This window comes from Sceloporus undulatus, chromosome 1 (genome assembly GCF_019175285.1).
Source record: "Sceloporus undulatus isolate JIND9_A2432 ecotype Alabama chromosome 1, SceUnd_v1.1, whole genome shotgun sequence".
NCBI classification, from domain to species: Eukaryota; Metazoa; Chordata; class Lepidosauria; order Squamata; family Phrynosomatidae; genus Sceloporus; species Sceloporus undulatus.
In genome coordinates, this window is record NC_056522.1 from 291,017,539 (window position 1) to 291,035,990 (window position 18,452).

General features: G+C 37.8%; 1 protein-coding gene across 5 annotated transcripts in view; it reads right to left on the bottom strand.

Annotated features, from left to right (window-relative positions):
- Positions 1-18,452, bottom strand: part of ANO5 (anoctamin 5) — an 80,065-nt gene that overhangs the window by 34,425 nt on the left and 27,188 nt on the right. For 2 of the 5 annotated variants that reach the window (XM_042440303.1, XM_042440295.1), the window contains exons 3-6: positions 14,688-14,735; positions 9,121-9,165; positions 6,470-6,583; positions 405-473 (exon numbers count right to left, since the gene is read on the bottom strand). In XM_042440303.1, coding sequence (XP_042296237.1) covers positions 405-473; positions 6,470-6,583; positions 9,121-9,165; positions 14,688-14,735 — 276 coding nt within the window. The remainder of the gene's footprint in view (positions 1-404; positions 474-6,469; positions 6,584-9,120; positions 9,166-14,687; positions 14,736-18,452) is intronic. The other 3 variants (XM_042440320.1, XM_042440312.1, XM_042440326.1) reach the window with 3 other exon arrangements.

Below are 18,452 nucleotides of genomic sequence, written 5' to 3' on the forward strand. Positions count from 1 at the left end.
CTTCAAATTTACTTTCTGCTTTAATAACATGACACAATTGCCCTCACACCCTCTCAGAGAACATGCAAGGCATTTTATTATTTTAAAAGTTTCAATTGTTTTCAAAAATTTATGAGGACGTAGTCTCCTGTGGGAGCTATGGGGCTACACGAAACCCACAGGATGCACTCTCTTCACTCTTAGTGTAGCATGTTGTTCACAACCAATAAATGCTAAACATGGAAAATATGAGCACTTGACATCAAACATATGTTAAACAGTGTAGCAAACATTAAACATAATAACCACAGCAAAGATTGTATGGCATTAAAGATATGAAATTTCTTCCATTGTCTAGAAATTTCCAAATTGAGAAGTTCATCCCTATCTTGTATGTATATTTTAAAATATAAAGATTTTTTCACCTTCTTGTCTTCAGTTTCTAGCTCCAGACCTGCCTTCGCTAGATTATTCTCAAATTCTCGCCTCCGTTCCTAAAGAAAAAGAAGAAAACAAACAGTACTTCACTTTCCCGCCAAATAATAGCAGCATACAATACAGATATACACTTCTAACATTCAAGAAAACTTGACATACTGTCTTAAGTCTTATTTGTGAAATATGCCCAGACAATATCAAATTATATATGCATATGGTCATTTATGGTAATTGACAATAGAGATACACAGCACCTCTGTCCACAATGACCCCGTGCCTGTCCATCCTTTCTATCTGGGTTTCCACCAGATATTTATTGGCCCCCAGGAGGTCCAAGAGAATGATGTCATATTTGTCTACTGGTAGGTCTGGGATATTTATTTCTCCATGAGGCCTGTAGGTAATTTCAGATCATGGTTCCTTGTACATGATCTCTCCACTTTTTTCAGAGAAAGAGGCACAGTTCCATTATTCCTATATCCAGACATAGATCCTCCTCCCTCCATCCTCACTGCCACCACCCTGGATGTAGAGGGAGAACAGAAGAAGCAGGGACAGCTCCGTTATTCCTGGGCCCAGAAGGAGAGGAAAGGTTTTCCCTCCATCCCAACTGCCATTGCCCTTGCCTCAGACAGAAAGAAGAAGAAACAGTATCTGTTGGGCTTAATCCTCTGCCACTGACATCCCATTTTCCTTTTGTGTCATGTCTTAATTAGATTGTAAACCTGAGCATAGGGAACTGTTTTGTTGTTCTTTTACAGGTACTTGTAAAACCCCATGTACAGTGATGGTCGTATATAAATAAATGATGATCATGATGATGATCATGATGACAACTACAATAACAACTCAGAACAGTTGAAAGACAAATAGAGAATGACAGTGTCTGAGTTTAAGGGGAAGACAACCAGGTAAAGTGGATAAGGAGGATTGTAAACAGGAGGAAAGTCTGAAGGAATGCCTGGTGAAGGGGTGGGGGGAAATCTCAGTAACATTAAAAAAATAGTAGTAGAAGGAGAGAAAAAAATAGTAGAGCTAAAGAGAAACTAACTTCCCCCATCTGCCTTGATATTCTAACATCTACAAAGCTAGTGACTAATGGTTGTACACAAAATATTTCCAAATATTAGGGAAGGGTGCAAAATATAAAACTGCAAGTAAACAAGAAAAAATATCCCCCACCCCATACCATTTCAAATCTAAATACTAAAGAAGGCATAAATAACACTGATGTGGTTCTGATGTGCATTAAAGCTTTATTATGATGTATACAGAATGACCTGCACAGCTGGTTGGCTTCCTCTTTTTATGCAGACTTAATTCCAATTCCACTCTCAAGGTAATACTGGAAAGCAGTTCAACAGTGCAGTTTATAAAGATAATAAAAAAGTGCCAACGTTTTAAAGTTCTCATGAAAGTTTAATAAACTAGTAATATATGTTATCTCAAAAAGTCATGTTAGCAGTGACAAATTCCCTTTCAGATAGCAATGCTGTCTATTGCTAACATTTCAGAAATAAAAAAGAGATAGCAGTTTTATAGCATGTTTATTATACGTCATGTTTCTCATGCAAGATGTTTATTTTTATATGCCTGTTATATCTTAAATATCTCGCCCCTTCATTTCACAGGCGAATGCCTAACTACAAAGAACAGTTTATTTGTGATAATTTTAAAACTATTATAAGAAAGCTTTTCTTCTTTACAGGAAAATTTTCACACCCTTCCCATGAATTTAAAGATGTTCCTATCACTATTGGAATACTAATATTTCAAAAATGCACAGAATTAGCCCTAAATTCTTAGGAAATGAATGAGTGAAATTTGCATTCTACTAAATATTCTTAGGACTAGAGGATTGGAAAGGCAGACTGAAGTAGCTCTTTGTGTTAATTTCAAACTATGTTGCTCATCAAACAATAAAGAAGTAAACTTTTGGATAGCATTTCAGCTCCCCACTGACTTTTTTTTTAATGTTGAAAGTGGAAGAGTGACAAATATGTTTTTCAGCTGTGCTTCTTTGTATAAAAGTTGAAGTGGCCTATTAGCATATGCATAGAAAACAAAGCAAGCACACAGACTTCCAAATTATGCAGCTGTCAGATGCTTTCCCAAGAATGCTTCTATTCTTAGACCACAGAACTTTGCCAAGTCACTGTGTTACAGAAAGATTACTGTACAGGATTACACTGTATGTGCATTTTCTCACCAAATCAGTAAACTAAATCAGTTAATTCATGGTTAATTTATGGTTAATTTCAAGACTGATTTTACTGTTAATAGAGTACTGTTTCATCCTAAAGGTTTAAATGAAAGTAAATGCTAAATATACGCTTCTAATTGCATGACGAAAACCTACCGTATTTTCCGGCATACAAGACGACTGGGTGTATAAGACGGCCTCCAACTTTAGAAATGAAAGACGACCCCCTCTTCATTTAAATACCAGCTACGTGCGCTGGTTTCCCAGGCCCATGCTGAGGCCTGCAAAGCCTGCCGAGCTGGCAGCAGGCTGGGCGCACATGGGCCAGCTTCCATGGGCCTCCATGGGCCTCCGGAGGCCTGGAAACCGGCAGCAGGCTGGGTGTGCGAGCGCCGGCTTCCATGGGCCTCCAGAGGCCTGAAAGCTGGTAGCAGGCTGGGCGCGTGAGCGCCGGCTTCCATGAGCCTCCGGAGGCCTGGAAGTCGGCAGCAGGCCCTGTCATGGCATAGCAATAGCATTTACATTTCTATATGCTTAATAATGAACTCAGCACTCTCTAAGTGGTTTCACAATCTGTAAGTCAATAGACCCCAACAGGCTGGGTACTCATTTTACTAACCTATGAAAGGATGGAAGGCTGAATTAATCCTGGTATCAAACTCACACCATTGTGGCTGCAATACTAGCATTTAACTACTGCACCACCAGGGCTCCTTATGCAAGGCTCTTTATGGGGCTTTTGTGGCAAGATTTGTTCAGAGGAGTTTGTCGTTGCCCTCTGGGTTCCCATGGCTGAACAGGGATTTGAACCCTGATTTCTAGAGTCTCAAGTCACAGTCCAAACACTCAAAGCACTACACCATGCTGGCTCTCACCCAGGAGTGCTAGTACTTCCAAATATAAATTCTGCCACTACCCATGAAAATTTCCTTCAGTGTCCACATTTTTAACACTACAGAGAGTAAGACATTGAAAACTGTTCACATTTAAAATTCTTACATTCACTATATTTTCATTCCCTTGGCAACTTTCACTGTCCCTTTTCTTATTATATAAGGTGTAGGGAAAGTGGATATGGAAGTTTTACTCCCTCTCTTTTAATGCTAGAACCTGAGGTTGAATGAGGAATAAAAGGGTGTGCTTGTTCACACAGTATACAGCAAAACTACCACAAGAAGTAGTGATAGCCATCCACCTTTAAAATAATGTTAGAGCTGTGGAAGACAGGGCTGTCTAGTTGCTAGGAATGAAAGTTACATATAAAATCTTCAGCATCAAGAGGCAGTATGTCTATGAATATTAGGGGAGCAGGAGGATATAGTTTCACTCATATCCTGCTTCTTGGCATCCCTTGGGTGACTAGTTGGGCCCAGAATGCTGGACTAGGCAGATATTTGATCTGCTCCAGTATGGTTCTTGATGTTCAAGGTATTTTTCTAGCAGAAAACATAATCTGCACAACAGGTAATTGTAAAATTAAAATGGTTATGTGAAAGAAAGCATTCTTGCACTTTTGAATAGAAGTGCATATTAGAAGGCAACAGGAAGCTTTGAAAATACACTTCAGGAAATGACCAAAACAATTCAGTGGAATTACTCAGCATCTTCCGGCTGCCTCTTATGCAGCAGTAAGACTGAGCCAGTATATTTCTATGATGTGCAATCATTCACATACTGGGTTTACATGTTATTTACCTAATTTTACATACCCAGTCTCCCAGAGACAAGAATATCATTATCACAATTCCGTTAGAGTATGCACTATGAAGTGGGAAGGAATTAAATATGCTTATGTTTATGCAGGAACATGCTGTGAATGAACATCAGCTGAAATATCTCGTTTTGCATGTCTCTTCACTCTAGCAATTTCAATGATATCAAACAATATGCAAAGTGTTACAACATACTTCCATAAAGCCCCTTTGTGATACAGTGATAGAAATATGAATGTTAACTTCTTCTTTCTGATAAGCCAAGAGTGGGAAAGCGCAGCCCTCCAGATGTTGTTGGATTGCAACTCCCAGCAGTCCTGGCCACTGGCTATGCTAACTAGAGTTTCTGACATTTTCAGCAATTTCTGCAGGGCTGCACTTTGCCAGTTTAGGAGGTACGGATATTTGTACTATAGTACACTTATGCCTTCCTGGATAAAGAAATCCAAGTTATTCACAGTCAGGTCCTCAAATTACACAAACAGCAATAAATTCTACTGAAATTAAAGTCATTCGTTATAAATGTTATAAAATGTTTCAAGTGGGACAAAAAAAATCCTGAGAGAAATATACATACACACAAACTATCAGCAAGTTTTAAAGGCCTTCAGGAACAGAGGATTTTGTCAGTCCTTCCAAATCCATCATGGATGAGACAAGCATGTATATTATAATTAAAAGTAACTTCTGATTCCACAAATGGGGTGTCTGGTGAATTCAGGGAGCTGGATATTGTCATCAAAACAAATAAACAAGACAAAACAATCCCCTGCCCTCACAATCCAACAGTAACAACTGTTCTCCATGGCTTATCCCTTTGTGTTTGGTACAGTATGTAAGTGCATATGTTGTTTCATATCTTTTTTTACAACCTGATTAGTCACAGGGTTGGTTTTTTTACATGTAATTTGTGAAATCTGAGTGCCATTGTCTCTGTTTTAGTATAGATTAGCTATATTGATGCTAATCTAGAGACAAAGTTCATACAGATATCAGCTTCTTTATCTGGTTGGAATAGAGTTCAATGTGTTACTTTCTACTTGTTTGTCTAAAGACTATAAAGGTTACTTTTTAGACCACAGCTGATTAGAAGCATTTTAGCTTATGAAAGCTTATACAATAACAAATGTGCTGATTTTTAAGTGGTCATAGTACTTTCTTGTTTTTGCCACAACAAATTCACAGAATAAATCACTATATAAAACTTTACTTTCTTAACATTTCACTTGTCTGTGCTACATAGTTTCATATCACTTTTTCAAGTGGCTGTCCCCCTCCCTCTCTCTGTGTATATATATATATTCTCTTGTTTATGGACTGTTACTGCTGTTTAACAGTCAACATATTTTAACTTTCAAAGCTATATGATTTGTATTTGGTGTGTGCAGATATACACATGCACGCACACGCACACACACACACAAAGCATACAAACTGAAATGATCAGAATAGCAATAATATTAAATATGCAATACAATTTTAATCATTGTCAGTGAAAAATGGAACAACTAATATCTAGCAAATTCTAGTCCACATCAGATAACAACTAAAAACATTTTTAAAAGGGGGAGGGGGATGTCAATATCAGAGTTGGGAAATCTCTGCTTTGTAGAGGACACTCAACCCTCTGGTGTTCACTTTCATGCCCCACCCTTTTCCTAGTATCAGAGTTCTTTGATAATTGAAGAGGAGACACAATTCCTGGTCTCTCTCCAACATTAGCTTTTATTAATCTTTTGGGAAGAATCTGTGCTTTTTTTCACCCATCTGTGATTTCATCACCCAGAAAAACTGCTTCTAACAGCCTTTCTATAAAGGAATCCCTGCTCCTACCTCCAATCAGTCATAAAAAATAACTGGGAAATCTAAATACTTGAGAAAAAAAGTCTTTCACTAGTGCTGTGAGAGGAATCCCCTTGCTTATCATGGAGAGTTGACCCCATACAAGACTGAAGATATCTCTCCCATCATTAGAAGAAAGGCTACCTTCCACTAGTGGTGAAATAGATGTTTCTCATACATAGAGAAGCATGATCATGCTGTGTCTCTTTCTGTACAGAGAGTGGTGGTAGAGAGTCAGGGCATGGCAAGAAGAAAGTGAGGCCCTTCCTCTGATGCTCTTCTCTTCCAAACTTACCGTCTTCTTTTCACCTTCTATTTTAGGATCGTCCACATAAGCCAGTACAAAATCTATTCGGCGATTACCATCTCTGAAGAAAACAGAGTCTTTGCTTTGATGTCGTCCATCAATCTATAGAAAATATAATGAAGATTTTAAATATCTGCTGCTGTTTATAAACTTGGTAGAAAATAGTATGCCTTTCAGTTTGGTCCAAACCTTAAGTCCTCTAGTTCCAGAAACATAATAAAGTTTTCTTTTAAACTATAATGAGGAATGCACTTTCATTCATGGATTTTTTTAATGTAATACAAAATATATTTATTTCCTTCTTCCTTCTTCTACCCCTTTTTCACACCCATCTATTACTAGTCTTGCAGTTTGCCAGACCATCACTCCCATGACCACACTCAATATAGAGGCACACACCAATCATAAGTCATTTTCTCATATGAACACACACACACACACACACACACACATGCTTCTGAAGCTGGATAGATGTGTATCTGACACATCCATCATACTTCAGACAAATAAAAAAGCATATATTACTATATCAATGACTCCCCTGTCCACTATCTTTAAACAATGTTTTCCCCAATTTCAAGTTTAAGCTTTTGAAAATATTGTGATACCAAAAATCTTAGTCCCAATCTAATTTTATATTGTACAACAATAATTTTCTATTGTAAATAAATGACACAGTTGCAATACATGGAAGCAGGAAGCACAGCATAGACACAGAAAGTAAAGGAAATCTTTCTTCTTTCACATTTAGGTTATGAAAGCAACAGATGCCTAGTAGTGAAATCTAGCTGACAAGATTATGTGAGAACACAAATGGGAACAACTTTTGTACAGTATGTAATTTTATACAGATTTGGGAATGGTCTTTTTTCAGCTCTTTAGTTCATATATTTAAAATGAGATGACATTTCATTACTGACTCAGTCCTCCCAAGCTTGCCCAGTGCTTTCTCATAAATTTTCCAAGATAACCTGGAAAAACTAGAAACATCCGCTCCAAGGATCTCCTGTTGCCAGTCCTTGATCAATGCTAGTCTACCCCCTCTTCCAAAAGTTACATTGTGAGTCAGCTTCTTCTCTATAAACCTGTTTAACAAACATTGTTTATTTATGTTTTTAGCTAAATGCCATTCTCTCAACTTTTAAACTGATTTCCCAGCAGACAATGAGCACTAATCAAGTAGACACTAATCCTCTTTTGCATACCCTCCCAGCCTGAGGCCTGCCATTAGCAACAGAACAATACACATGCAAATCATTCCTGCTTTCCCAGGTCACGTGCCGTGAAAGTAGGGCTGGGAGCATGTGGACGCTCAGCCCTACCAAGCCCTACGTTCAGCCTCAGGCTGGCACAAAGTGCTGGTCTGTTTAGGGCCAAAATCAATTAGAAATAAATTAATATCTAGGTAGGTTATCCCAACCATTTCAACAGCTGTTCAGCATGGGTCACTATCAAATGAGTTTTGCCCCACCCTGTATATTTATCAGATAAACCTGCTGAGTTTGCCACACACACACACAGACACACAGACACACAGACACACACACACACACACACTGTTGGTTGAGAGGAGGTGATTTACATGTTAATCTGTGTATTGTTCTGGTGTTGAATGACAAGGCCTACAGAGTGTACATTTTCTTAACGATTCATTGGCTGCTGGGAAACCCCCCTGACCCTAGGTGGTTTTCATTTGTATAAGCCAGGCCTTCATTTTGGTGGTTTCCAGGACTGGTAGCCAAAACTCTCTTTACTTTCAGGGATTTTTCTTTCCTGTTGAAACCGTACAGTACACAAAGCCACAACGTTACCAGTTCAGACAATTTTCATGATATATTTATGTGTGAGATAATACGAACACTGCAGTAGTGATTGCTCTGCCAAATCCTTTGTGTAGCATCTGCTGGTTGAACACTGGAAAAAGTTCATGTAGGGGACTGAATCCAATAGATCAATTGAAATTACTCATTCTGGCCATAAATAAAAATAAAATATGTACAGGACTATCTAGCATAACTGAATCTAGCCTATCTGAATACTTAGTATCTGAATTACTATGTTTAAAAAATGTCCAGGAAATTTCTCTAAAATGTTTTTAACTAGCATCCTAGTGTCTGTCTTCATATGTACACTTTCAGAACACATTTGTCAAAAAGTAGATGACAGTAGGACTTAGCTACCATACAATTTGGTACGATCTGCAGATATTTAGGCAAACTGTAGATCTGATCATCACATTCAACATAAAATTGTTTTAGGACAACCTTTCCTGACAGTGCTTTCTAGGTATATTGGACTACAGCTCCTATCATCCTCAGCAAAATGACCAATCTGGAGGATAACAGGTGGGGATCTTTATTTTGGGGCATGGGAAGAAACATAATATTTTCTTTTAAAGGAGCAGCCCCCCCCCCAAAAAAACCCCTCAACACAGATCCTATTGGATTCTAGTTAAAAATTCCTATTTAAAATGATCTTCTTGTTTGTAAACTATCACAATAGCACCAAAGATAATATACTACAGGGATATTTATCAGGTTGCAAATCTTGTTCCCAGTTAATAAAAGACACCACATAGTGAAGCATGTTATCATTGCAGCCATCCAAGCTGTAAGCTGTATCATTTAACAATCCTTTACCCTGAGACGTTGCTTCAGGAACAGTTTGAATCTCCTTCCAGTCTTCTAGAACAACCAATAGGGAGTTAATATGTGAGCATACTATCAAAAAATCCTAAATCTGCAATTGCACAATGTGAGGGGACAAAAAATATATATTTTCCCGGATCTGAAGACAATGTGGCAGACAATTAAAGATAGATATATCTGTGGGACAGGATATGCCTATATAGCACATCAGATCTCAAGATTTGATTCAGATATTTAAAACCTTGTTCATAATATCTACCTTCACTGTTTCTACAGCATGTTCACACAGAAAAATATCACAATCCAAGAGACATTTGTGAATGGGTACAGTTTTATTCATTTGGATTTAACTGCTGTAATGGATCACTTTGACTGAACAATGTAGATATGCCATAATAGAAGTTGCTTCCTGGAAGCTTCAGAAGACATGCTAAGCCACAAGTTATGTCTCCACAGAGAAACATACGGTATCTAGTGGAAGTTGGGCTGTGTAACATATGGGAAATAATTTGAATATTTAAACCTGTCCATAGACAAAAATATGGTTATCAAATCCATATGGCCAGTAACAACAGTTTTCAGAACTGTATTGTCAGTTTCTGTGAAATTAGTTCTATCAAAAGGCGACTAAAACAAGATTCTCCTTATTCATATTTTCAGCATAAAACACAAACCAACTGTCTTCCTAATGTTAAGCAGGTTGTTTACAAGCTTTCAGCACCTCATTACCAGAAGAGAGCTAGTGGATTCCCTAATTCCAAAACAAACAGGGGGTTAGCCACCAATAACATGGCAGAGGAAAGTAAATTCTGAATACAGTTTCCATCACTGAATTATGTTAACAGATAGCACGATATTTAAAATAAATAAATGAGCAGACTTAATTTATCATACATTTTTTGCATCTATAACAAATTCATTGCATAAAAATAATATTGAAAAGTTCCTTCAAAAAGGAAACGATGTTCCATAAGTGCTGTCTTCTAATGCAGTTAAAGTGCTATTACAGCTCACATGTGGATGTGAGTGACGAAGGCCAAAGCAGCATATCTAAGGGAGTAACTGAAAGTCTTGGAAGTAGCAAGCAAGTACAAACTCAGAAATACACAAAATAATTACAAAATAAGAAGATATAGCAAAAGAATAATTAATTTAAGCATGTGAACACTGCAATTCTGCACGTGTGCTCAAAAGTAAGTCCCAAAAGCCCTGTCATGGTTTTGAATGATTCACCATTTTACAAGTGTACAAAAACATACTGCAAAAATCAATATTTTGGTAATTGCTTCTGGTTATTGGTAAATCTTATTTAAGGCCTAATTTAAGGCCTTCAGACTGAGTATGAATACAGGGCTTAATTATACAGATAATTGCTAATGAAATCTCAGTACCGTGCACAATTCTTTGTCCATCTAACACTTCACAGTAATAAAACATACAGCAATTTGCTCAATATCATATTTACTAACACAAAAGTTTGAGTATTCTGAGCAATTACATCTACAGTGGGCCATTGATATCCACTGGAGTTTGGTTGCAAGACCTCCTATGGATGGCACAGTAAAATGGCATCCCTTATATAAAAATGGCAAAAACAGAGTTTACTTTCTGGAATTTTTATTTTAATATTTTCAAGTCAGGAATGGTTGAACCCGTGGTTTCAGAATATGTGGATACGGAGGAAAGACTGCATTATTATCCTATCCTTCACCTCCAACATGGAAGACAAATGTCCTGGCTATGCTTTTGTAACTACTGTGGTTGTTGAAACCCCCACTTTCCTGTTGTTGTTGTTTATTTTACAATTTACCAATTTATAGCTTATTTATTTTATTGTATTTGTTTGCTGCCTCTCTCCCAGAATGGGCTCTAAGGCAGCTCCTAGAAAGAGTCAATTAAAAACATCCATAGTAATTTTTTTACAAAAATTTAAAATCCTCACATACAACTGTATAACGTAAAATCATTAAAAAGACATATAAAGGTTTAAAACAATAAATAAAACATCCCAACAAGAAGCGTCCCTACTCACACATTAAACGCATGTTTAAACAAAAAAGTATTTCTTTTCTGGCAAAAAGAAAAAAGAAAAAACGCAGGGAAAGGGCTAGCATAGTCTCCTGTGGAAGGGATTTCCATAGTTTAAAATATTAAATATTAAAACACTAAAATTCATTAAATGACTACAGTATATACAAACTTTAAAAACCCATACCAGTCAGTTTCTTAAAAAGCCTAATAACATAAATATGTAAGCTTCAGCCTAAAAAGTTTTTGGTATGAATGAGGGATCTATAAAATATTCAACTTATGAACAGTTTGTGAAAGTGTCTAAAAGTGATATTCATGGAAAGGAGCAGAAGGCACTAATTCAAATGCAGTAGGAGAAACATAATAAATGAATATGATAGTTCCTAACTTCCTTGTCTTTATCATATTGTAATATCACTTTGCACCACACCTGTTCTAAAACACTGTGCACTAATATACAACATACTACAGCTGCTGCCAGAATGTATTCATTTTATCGTAATGCCTCCATTTTGCCTGTCTGTAACTGTTACACTGCCATGAGCTGGAAGCTTAAGGCAGTGGAACCTAGTTGTCAGTACTAAGGAGTTTATTGCATGCAAAAATAAAGCGACTTGCCCCTGCCAGGATACAGTCACTTACATGATGCCATTGGGAATGATCACATGGCAAATACCACTGATACTGCTGGGCAACTGCATCCCGGCTGCATCCCGGCTCCCAGCTGCACTCAGCTGGCCACTTCCCATGTTTGCAAACTGGCCAGCTGAGCGTAGTTAGGAGCCTGGATGCAGCCACGATGTAGTTTCCCAGCAGCATTTTTCATGCAATAATTCCCAACTGCATTTCACAAGCGACTATATCCCAGCAAGGGTAAGTCGCTTTATTTTTGCATGTGATAAGGTCCTAAGACATACATGAAAGATTCCTTAACTGAAATGTCAACTGACTTAGCGACCAGGGGTGGTTAGTGGGTTTGACTCCACTATGGTAGCCAATGCACTTTTTATTTTACTGCCACTCCTCCTGCAACTGTTCTGAGTTGAAAGACACTCCACCAGTGCTAGACCTTCAAAGGTTTGGCACTGGCAGAGCTCCCCTTTAGGTCAGAGAAGCTGTGGGAATAGCAGCAGTAAGAAGAATAGATTCACCACCATGCAGTGGCAAACAAATTCAAGTGAATGCTATGGGAAATGAATCTCCAAGATGTACTCAGACATTCTCCTCCACTCTTCAAATACAATAAAGGCAACACCATGTCATTCATTAACTGGTAATCTTGGGACCACTATGTATTTTCATGACCATTCAGTTGAGTACATGCTTAACTATAAGAGGTCTATGGGCTGGAACAGACAGCCCAGGTGTCTTGGAAGCAGCGTCTACATGCAGCACATTCCCAAGCTGTCCAGAAGCCACCTGGAAGTCAGCAGGTTGCCCAGATGTGGGTGGCTTCAAGATGCTCTGGTGGCATGGACTTTAAACAGAGGCTGGATGGTTATCTATCAGGGATGTTTTGATTGTGAGTTCCTGCATGGTGGGGAGTTGGACTGGATGGCTCTTGTAGTCTCTTCCAACTTCATGATTTATGATTCTAATGCATTCTTACAATGGAGTTTCTGGAGGATGTCTGCAATCTTATCCATGGTTACCTGGGAATAAGCTTCAATGAACCCAGTATTATTTATCTGATTTATATCTCACTTTTCTCCTGAAGTAGTGATTATATCCAATGGCTTAAATCCAGCTTTGCAATTTTTTTTTAAAGATAAAATCAGCTAGCCAAAATGCAACTATTTAGCATATAATTAAAAAAGTAATCCACTTTTGCAAATAAATGCGTTTGAACAGTTGGTAGTAGGAATCCCACCAAAGGAAGGGCTAGGAACATTTACTATGCTATATGCTCATCTTTCCAACAATAAAGACTCCTTAGCAGCTCAACAACTTTCCGGATCAAGGAGAGCCTTTCAGTTACCCTGGCATTCCAACAAACTACTCACTGCAAGTCCTCCTTCCCTTACACTATTGATTAAGGACTCCAATGGGATGAAATGGTCACTCAATGGTCCCTGAAATATAGAGTCCTCTTTTCTTATCTATCACCATTAGAAAGGTATTTTTGTTAGTGTTATCTGTAGTGTTTATCAGATTGTTTCCACATCAAAATGCTTCCAAAATTATAGCCCTTCAAGTAAATATCAGTACATTCTAAATAATATGTGCCTTACTATTGTGAAACAAAGACATGGTATTAGTTTTGATGATGTAGATACAGATAGACTCTTGTACAAACCTTAATGAAAGCATGCATAGCACCATTTCTCATATGGCACGATCAGAAAGTGCAATGCTGGATTTTCACGTTAGATTCATTTCATAGTCTTTCTGGGCCTACCAAGACCCTGGGCCTACCGAGACTTCAGTCTGACAATGTTTGTGATATTTTCAAAAATCTGCTCTGTTATTTCATCATGAGTGTGAAATAAATAAAGAAACTGAAATATTCATGAAAACAGAAAAGTATACTAGCCAAACCAATACTCAGTGTATGTAAGAATTCTGTGGTTACCTCCTGTGGTTACCTCAGAGCTGCACTAAATTCCTTGGGCATAAACTGAGTTGCAATCTGATTTAAGGGCATTTCTAGAATTCACCTGACACGACAGAGGAAGAGAATATAATTGGAGGAAGTTTTATTCCCTTTTAACTAATTAAACATTATTATGATGCCAAATTAAAATAAGATGTATCACTTTTTTGCATTCTGTTTTCAGATTATGCCATTAACGATGCCCCTCACCCAACATTTAGGCTTGTTCCTCCAGTACAGCATACAAAGAGAGGCCTACTAACAGTCCATATATTAGAGAGTAGCATGCAGACTCTCAGTTGAGTTAGAGATAAGCATCATGGTCAAAATGAACAAAAAGGTTAGTTACAGACAACATATTAGGCCCAAATACATAATATAAAGTCATTCCACAGCAAACCCAACAACTGAAAAAATCCTTTCCAGTTTTCAACATTATATGGAATTTATAAAGAATTTAAACTTTTTGTACTTTTTATTATAATCCATTTTAGTGAGGTTATGGAACATCAGTTAACTGAACATTTTATAGAATTAAAGTTTACCAAAGCAATGTTTAAGAAAAGAAACCTTATTTAAAGGCTCACACCTTATTTTAAAGTTTAGTGTATCAGGTGAACCGGATATCTCTTAGTGTGAAATGCCAACACAGCAAGTCAAAGACTTAAATCCAACTGTTATTTCTACCTAGACCATATTCAATTAATGTAAACTGTTAAGTCAACCCTTACATAAGTCTCATTGATTCAGTGCATCTACACTTGACACATCTACTCTTGATGCACTATTGGATTCAAACCAAAACATCTTACGAAAACTGGAAAACACTTTTTAAAACAAACAAACAAACAAACAAACCCTGCCTTTTGGCATATAGTAAGAGATAACACCATTCATGCAAGGATGCATAACTACTGCCACTTTTGCTGCTTACCCCTTGAAGATCAGAGATGAGTAATGTAGTCTCTGTGGTACTTAGGCCCTGATAGTAGCACCATGGGAAAGATACAATGCTGTTAGTGTTGATGCAAAAGCAGGAGGATGCTTTTCGTTTAAAAAAAAAAATCTGTAGCAACCATGAAGTTTTGTGTGTTTTGTTTTCAGCTAATTTACAAGGAAACAATAAATCAATGAAGCCACCTGTATTTTTTTAAAAGATAGGCAGATAATTTAGATCACAGTAATTTATGTTTTGCATACTTATAACCTCCACATTTCCAAAATTATGTAAGTAATTTTTTTAATGGCTGCTATATAATAAATGTTTAGTTTCACAGCTATTAAAATAGCAAAAAGTATGACAACGTATATTTTGTTTTATGATAAATAATAGATTTGTGGCATTTCTTGAAGAGATGAGTAAAGGTAGCTTCCCTCAAATTGTGATAGCATTTTTTAAAATTTCATCACAATAGGTTTTCTAAAAGTTTAATGATCTAAAAGATTTATAAGTACAATCTGTCCTATAAAGTAAATCAGAAATCAGGTATGTGTTTCAGGAAAAAGGTAAATTTGGTATCAAAATGATCTAACATTAAATGTACTATAAGACAGACATGTAGGATGAGGTGGCCTATGGTAGTGAAACATCACAAAACATGGTTTTGAACTGACATCCTCATTAGTGTACAATGGTGCCATGTGAAGAAACACAAGGAGAAACGTTTTCTGTATGGTTAGGTGATATATACTAAGGTACATAATTTGTTTCCTTTAATTTCATAAAGCTTGCATAGAATGCACAATTAAAACTACAATACTAGACAAGAAAACCCTCATAAAGGTCTTGGTACATAATTAAACTACATTAAATATTATTGGTTTGCAATCAGTTCTAATACAAACATTCAAATAATGGTTGCCTTCTTACATAAATGCATTACATTAAGGCAAAGATGTATAACGTAATTAATACATTACAAAAAAGCTAACAGTAACAAGCAAAGGGCATGAGCTGTGATGTGAAAGAATGGCAGTGAAGCAGTACTAGTATTTGGCAAAGCATGCTACTTATGTCATAATAAATGCTACTTGAAATGTGCATTTGAGTAAGGGCTTATCAATTATTCACCTGGAATAGAATGCAACCTGTTCTCAATATACGCTCATCCCTCCATATTTGGGACTTTGACTTTTGCGGATTTGATTAGTCACAGATTTTATTAATTTGATATTTCTAGGAATACCTAGGTCCCCCAGTACAACTCTGTGGTCAACTTTAACCAAAAATTGCACTCAAGGACCTAGAGATTCCTAGAGAGAACACTTCCAGCGCAATTCTATGGTCAATGTCTGGCAGATGTTGACCACACAGTTGCACTGGAAGACCTAGAGATTTCTAGAGAGGTGTTATCTCAGGCAAAAACATGGTGTTTTTGTTATTTGCAGTTTTTCCACATTCACAGGGGTCCTGTGCCCCTAACCCCAGTGAATGTGGAGGGACAAGAGTAATGGAATTTAAAACTTAATTGAAATTGAGGTCTTGATTTTTAATTATTGTTACTAATTTTATGATAAATATGTCTGTCTTTTTACCATTACTGAAGTTCACGTTGTTTGTTATTTTAGAAAAAGCATTTTGACTTTTAAATTAATAATAATAATAATAATAAATATTTATTTGTATCTCGTCTCTCCCTTTTGAGGATTTAGGTGGGTAACAGCAAAGGTTAATACAAATACAAAAAACAATAACAAGAAAAAACAATAATCCAGACCCCTCAACCCTTCACCCTCCCTCCCTTGCATATAAAATTAAAACAATAAAACCATATAACTACATAACAACAATTAAAACAGTTCACAAAAGTGGCGATACCAAGGGGCTTGATAAGATGAGCAATTAGTTCTGTTTTGGGCAGAGGTCAGTCTGGGAAGGCCCGCTGGAAGAGGGCCATTTTTATCGCCTTCTTAAAAGTTGCAATGGAAGTAATCTGGCGAGTCTCCTCCCGCTGGTCATTCCAAATTTTTGGAGCAGCAGCTGAAAAGGTCTTCTGGGAAATCACCATCAGTCTAGTTTTTCTAGACTACAGTAAATTATTCCCAGAGGACCTGAGTTTGCGGGAAGGATTGTATGGGAGAAGGCGTTCCTTCAAGTAACCTGGATTAGACATCAGAGAACTCAGTAAAGTCTCTGAGGTTGGTTTGCTTGTTTTTTGTAACTGCCCTTGAGTCAGGATTATGGTGACCCTGTAGATGGAACATCTCTAAGACCTACAGTCCTCCATTGTTCTGCTCAGGTCCTGTAGACTGAGGCCTATGTGCTCCCTGATTGAGTCTACCCATCTAACGTGTGGTCTTCCTCTCTTTCTACTGCCTTCTATATTTCCTAGCATTATTGTCTTTTCTAGTGAGTCATGCTTTCCCATGATGTGGCAAAAGTAAGATAGCCCCACTTTCATCATCTTGGCTTCCAGGGAGAGTTGAAGCTTAATCTGTTCAAAGATCAAGCCATTTGTTTATCTTTTTGGCTGTCCACAGAATCCGCAGTACTCTTCTACAGCACCACATCTCAAGTGAGGGACAAAACAGACCACCTCAAAGGGGCAGCATGACCCCACCCCAAAAGAGCCAGGTGGGCACAGTGGGAACTGCATGCCACATCACCACTCCGCTAAAAAGAAGTGGCATCTTATTTTGGCCTTACAACAAGTAGCAGCATCTGTGCCGGGCAGCCAGAACAAGGAGCAAACAGGCCTTTTGGCCTGTGCAAACAAGGCTACAGACCATCTTGCAGAAATCTGAATCTGCTGTGTATCCAAATGGGCACTGAATTAGGAGTATAATGTTTCTCAACTGCCATGTCTGTCTTTTGCAGACTGTCAGTGCTCTGTATCCCACTTCTCCTGTCTTCTGGTTTTCTTCGAGAATTTTATAATTGATTTCAGAGTTCACTCAACCAGAGTTCTTTCCATTCTGGCTTTCTTTTTCTTTTGCCTTTTTGGATGCTAGCCACAAACATAACTGATGGTGCATATGAAAACCACTTTTGTTTTGAGGTAATGGAAAGTACAGCTGTTATTTTAAGCTCCTGTATTCTTATTGAAATGTCCATGCTGAGAAATGCATATAAGACAGTGTGCCTGAGGAACATTGTAATTAATGCCAGAAAGTGGCTTTCCCATAATTTCACTCCCTCCCTCCCTCCCTCCCTCCCTCCCTCTCTCTCTATATATATATATTCCACATCTGGGTATGCAGTTAAATTTGCACAAAGAAATTGTCCAAGGAAGGTGCTACTATGTGTCAAAGACTTTCCACTCCCACCTTTTAAATCATGTGCACACATTGCCATTCCATGGAGATTTAATTTAATGTAAGGTAACACAGGGGCTGTGGAAACAGTCCCAAAGGGGCGTCATGCAGCCACCCGTTTCAGCCATATCAGGGCCATGGCAACTGCACACCATGGCCCCAATCTGGCCTTTCCAGCAGGGCACGATTGCTGTGGTTATACGGTGCTCCTTTGGTGCTTGTCGTGCAGATGCAGTGCCAGAGGAGTGCCATGATGCCACATGCCATGTGGTGCGGGCCGGCACATGGTCTCACTGCACTCTGGGAGTGGAACTGGGTCATACATCATGTAGACGCTATGCCCCGACTCTGCTCCCAGACCGATCCAAAGTGCTGGTCTGCACAGGGCCATAATGTAGTTAATACATACATTAATACATGCCTTCAGTTTCATCCTTGTAGTTTA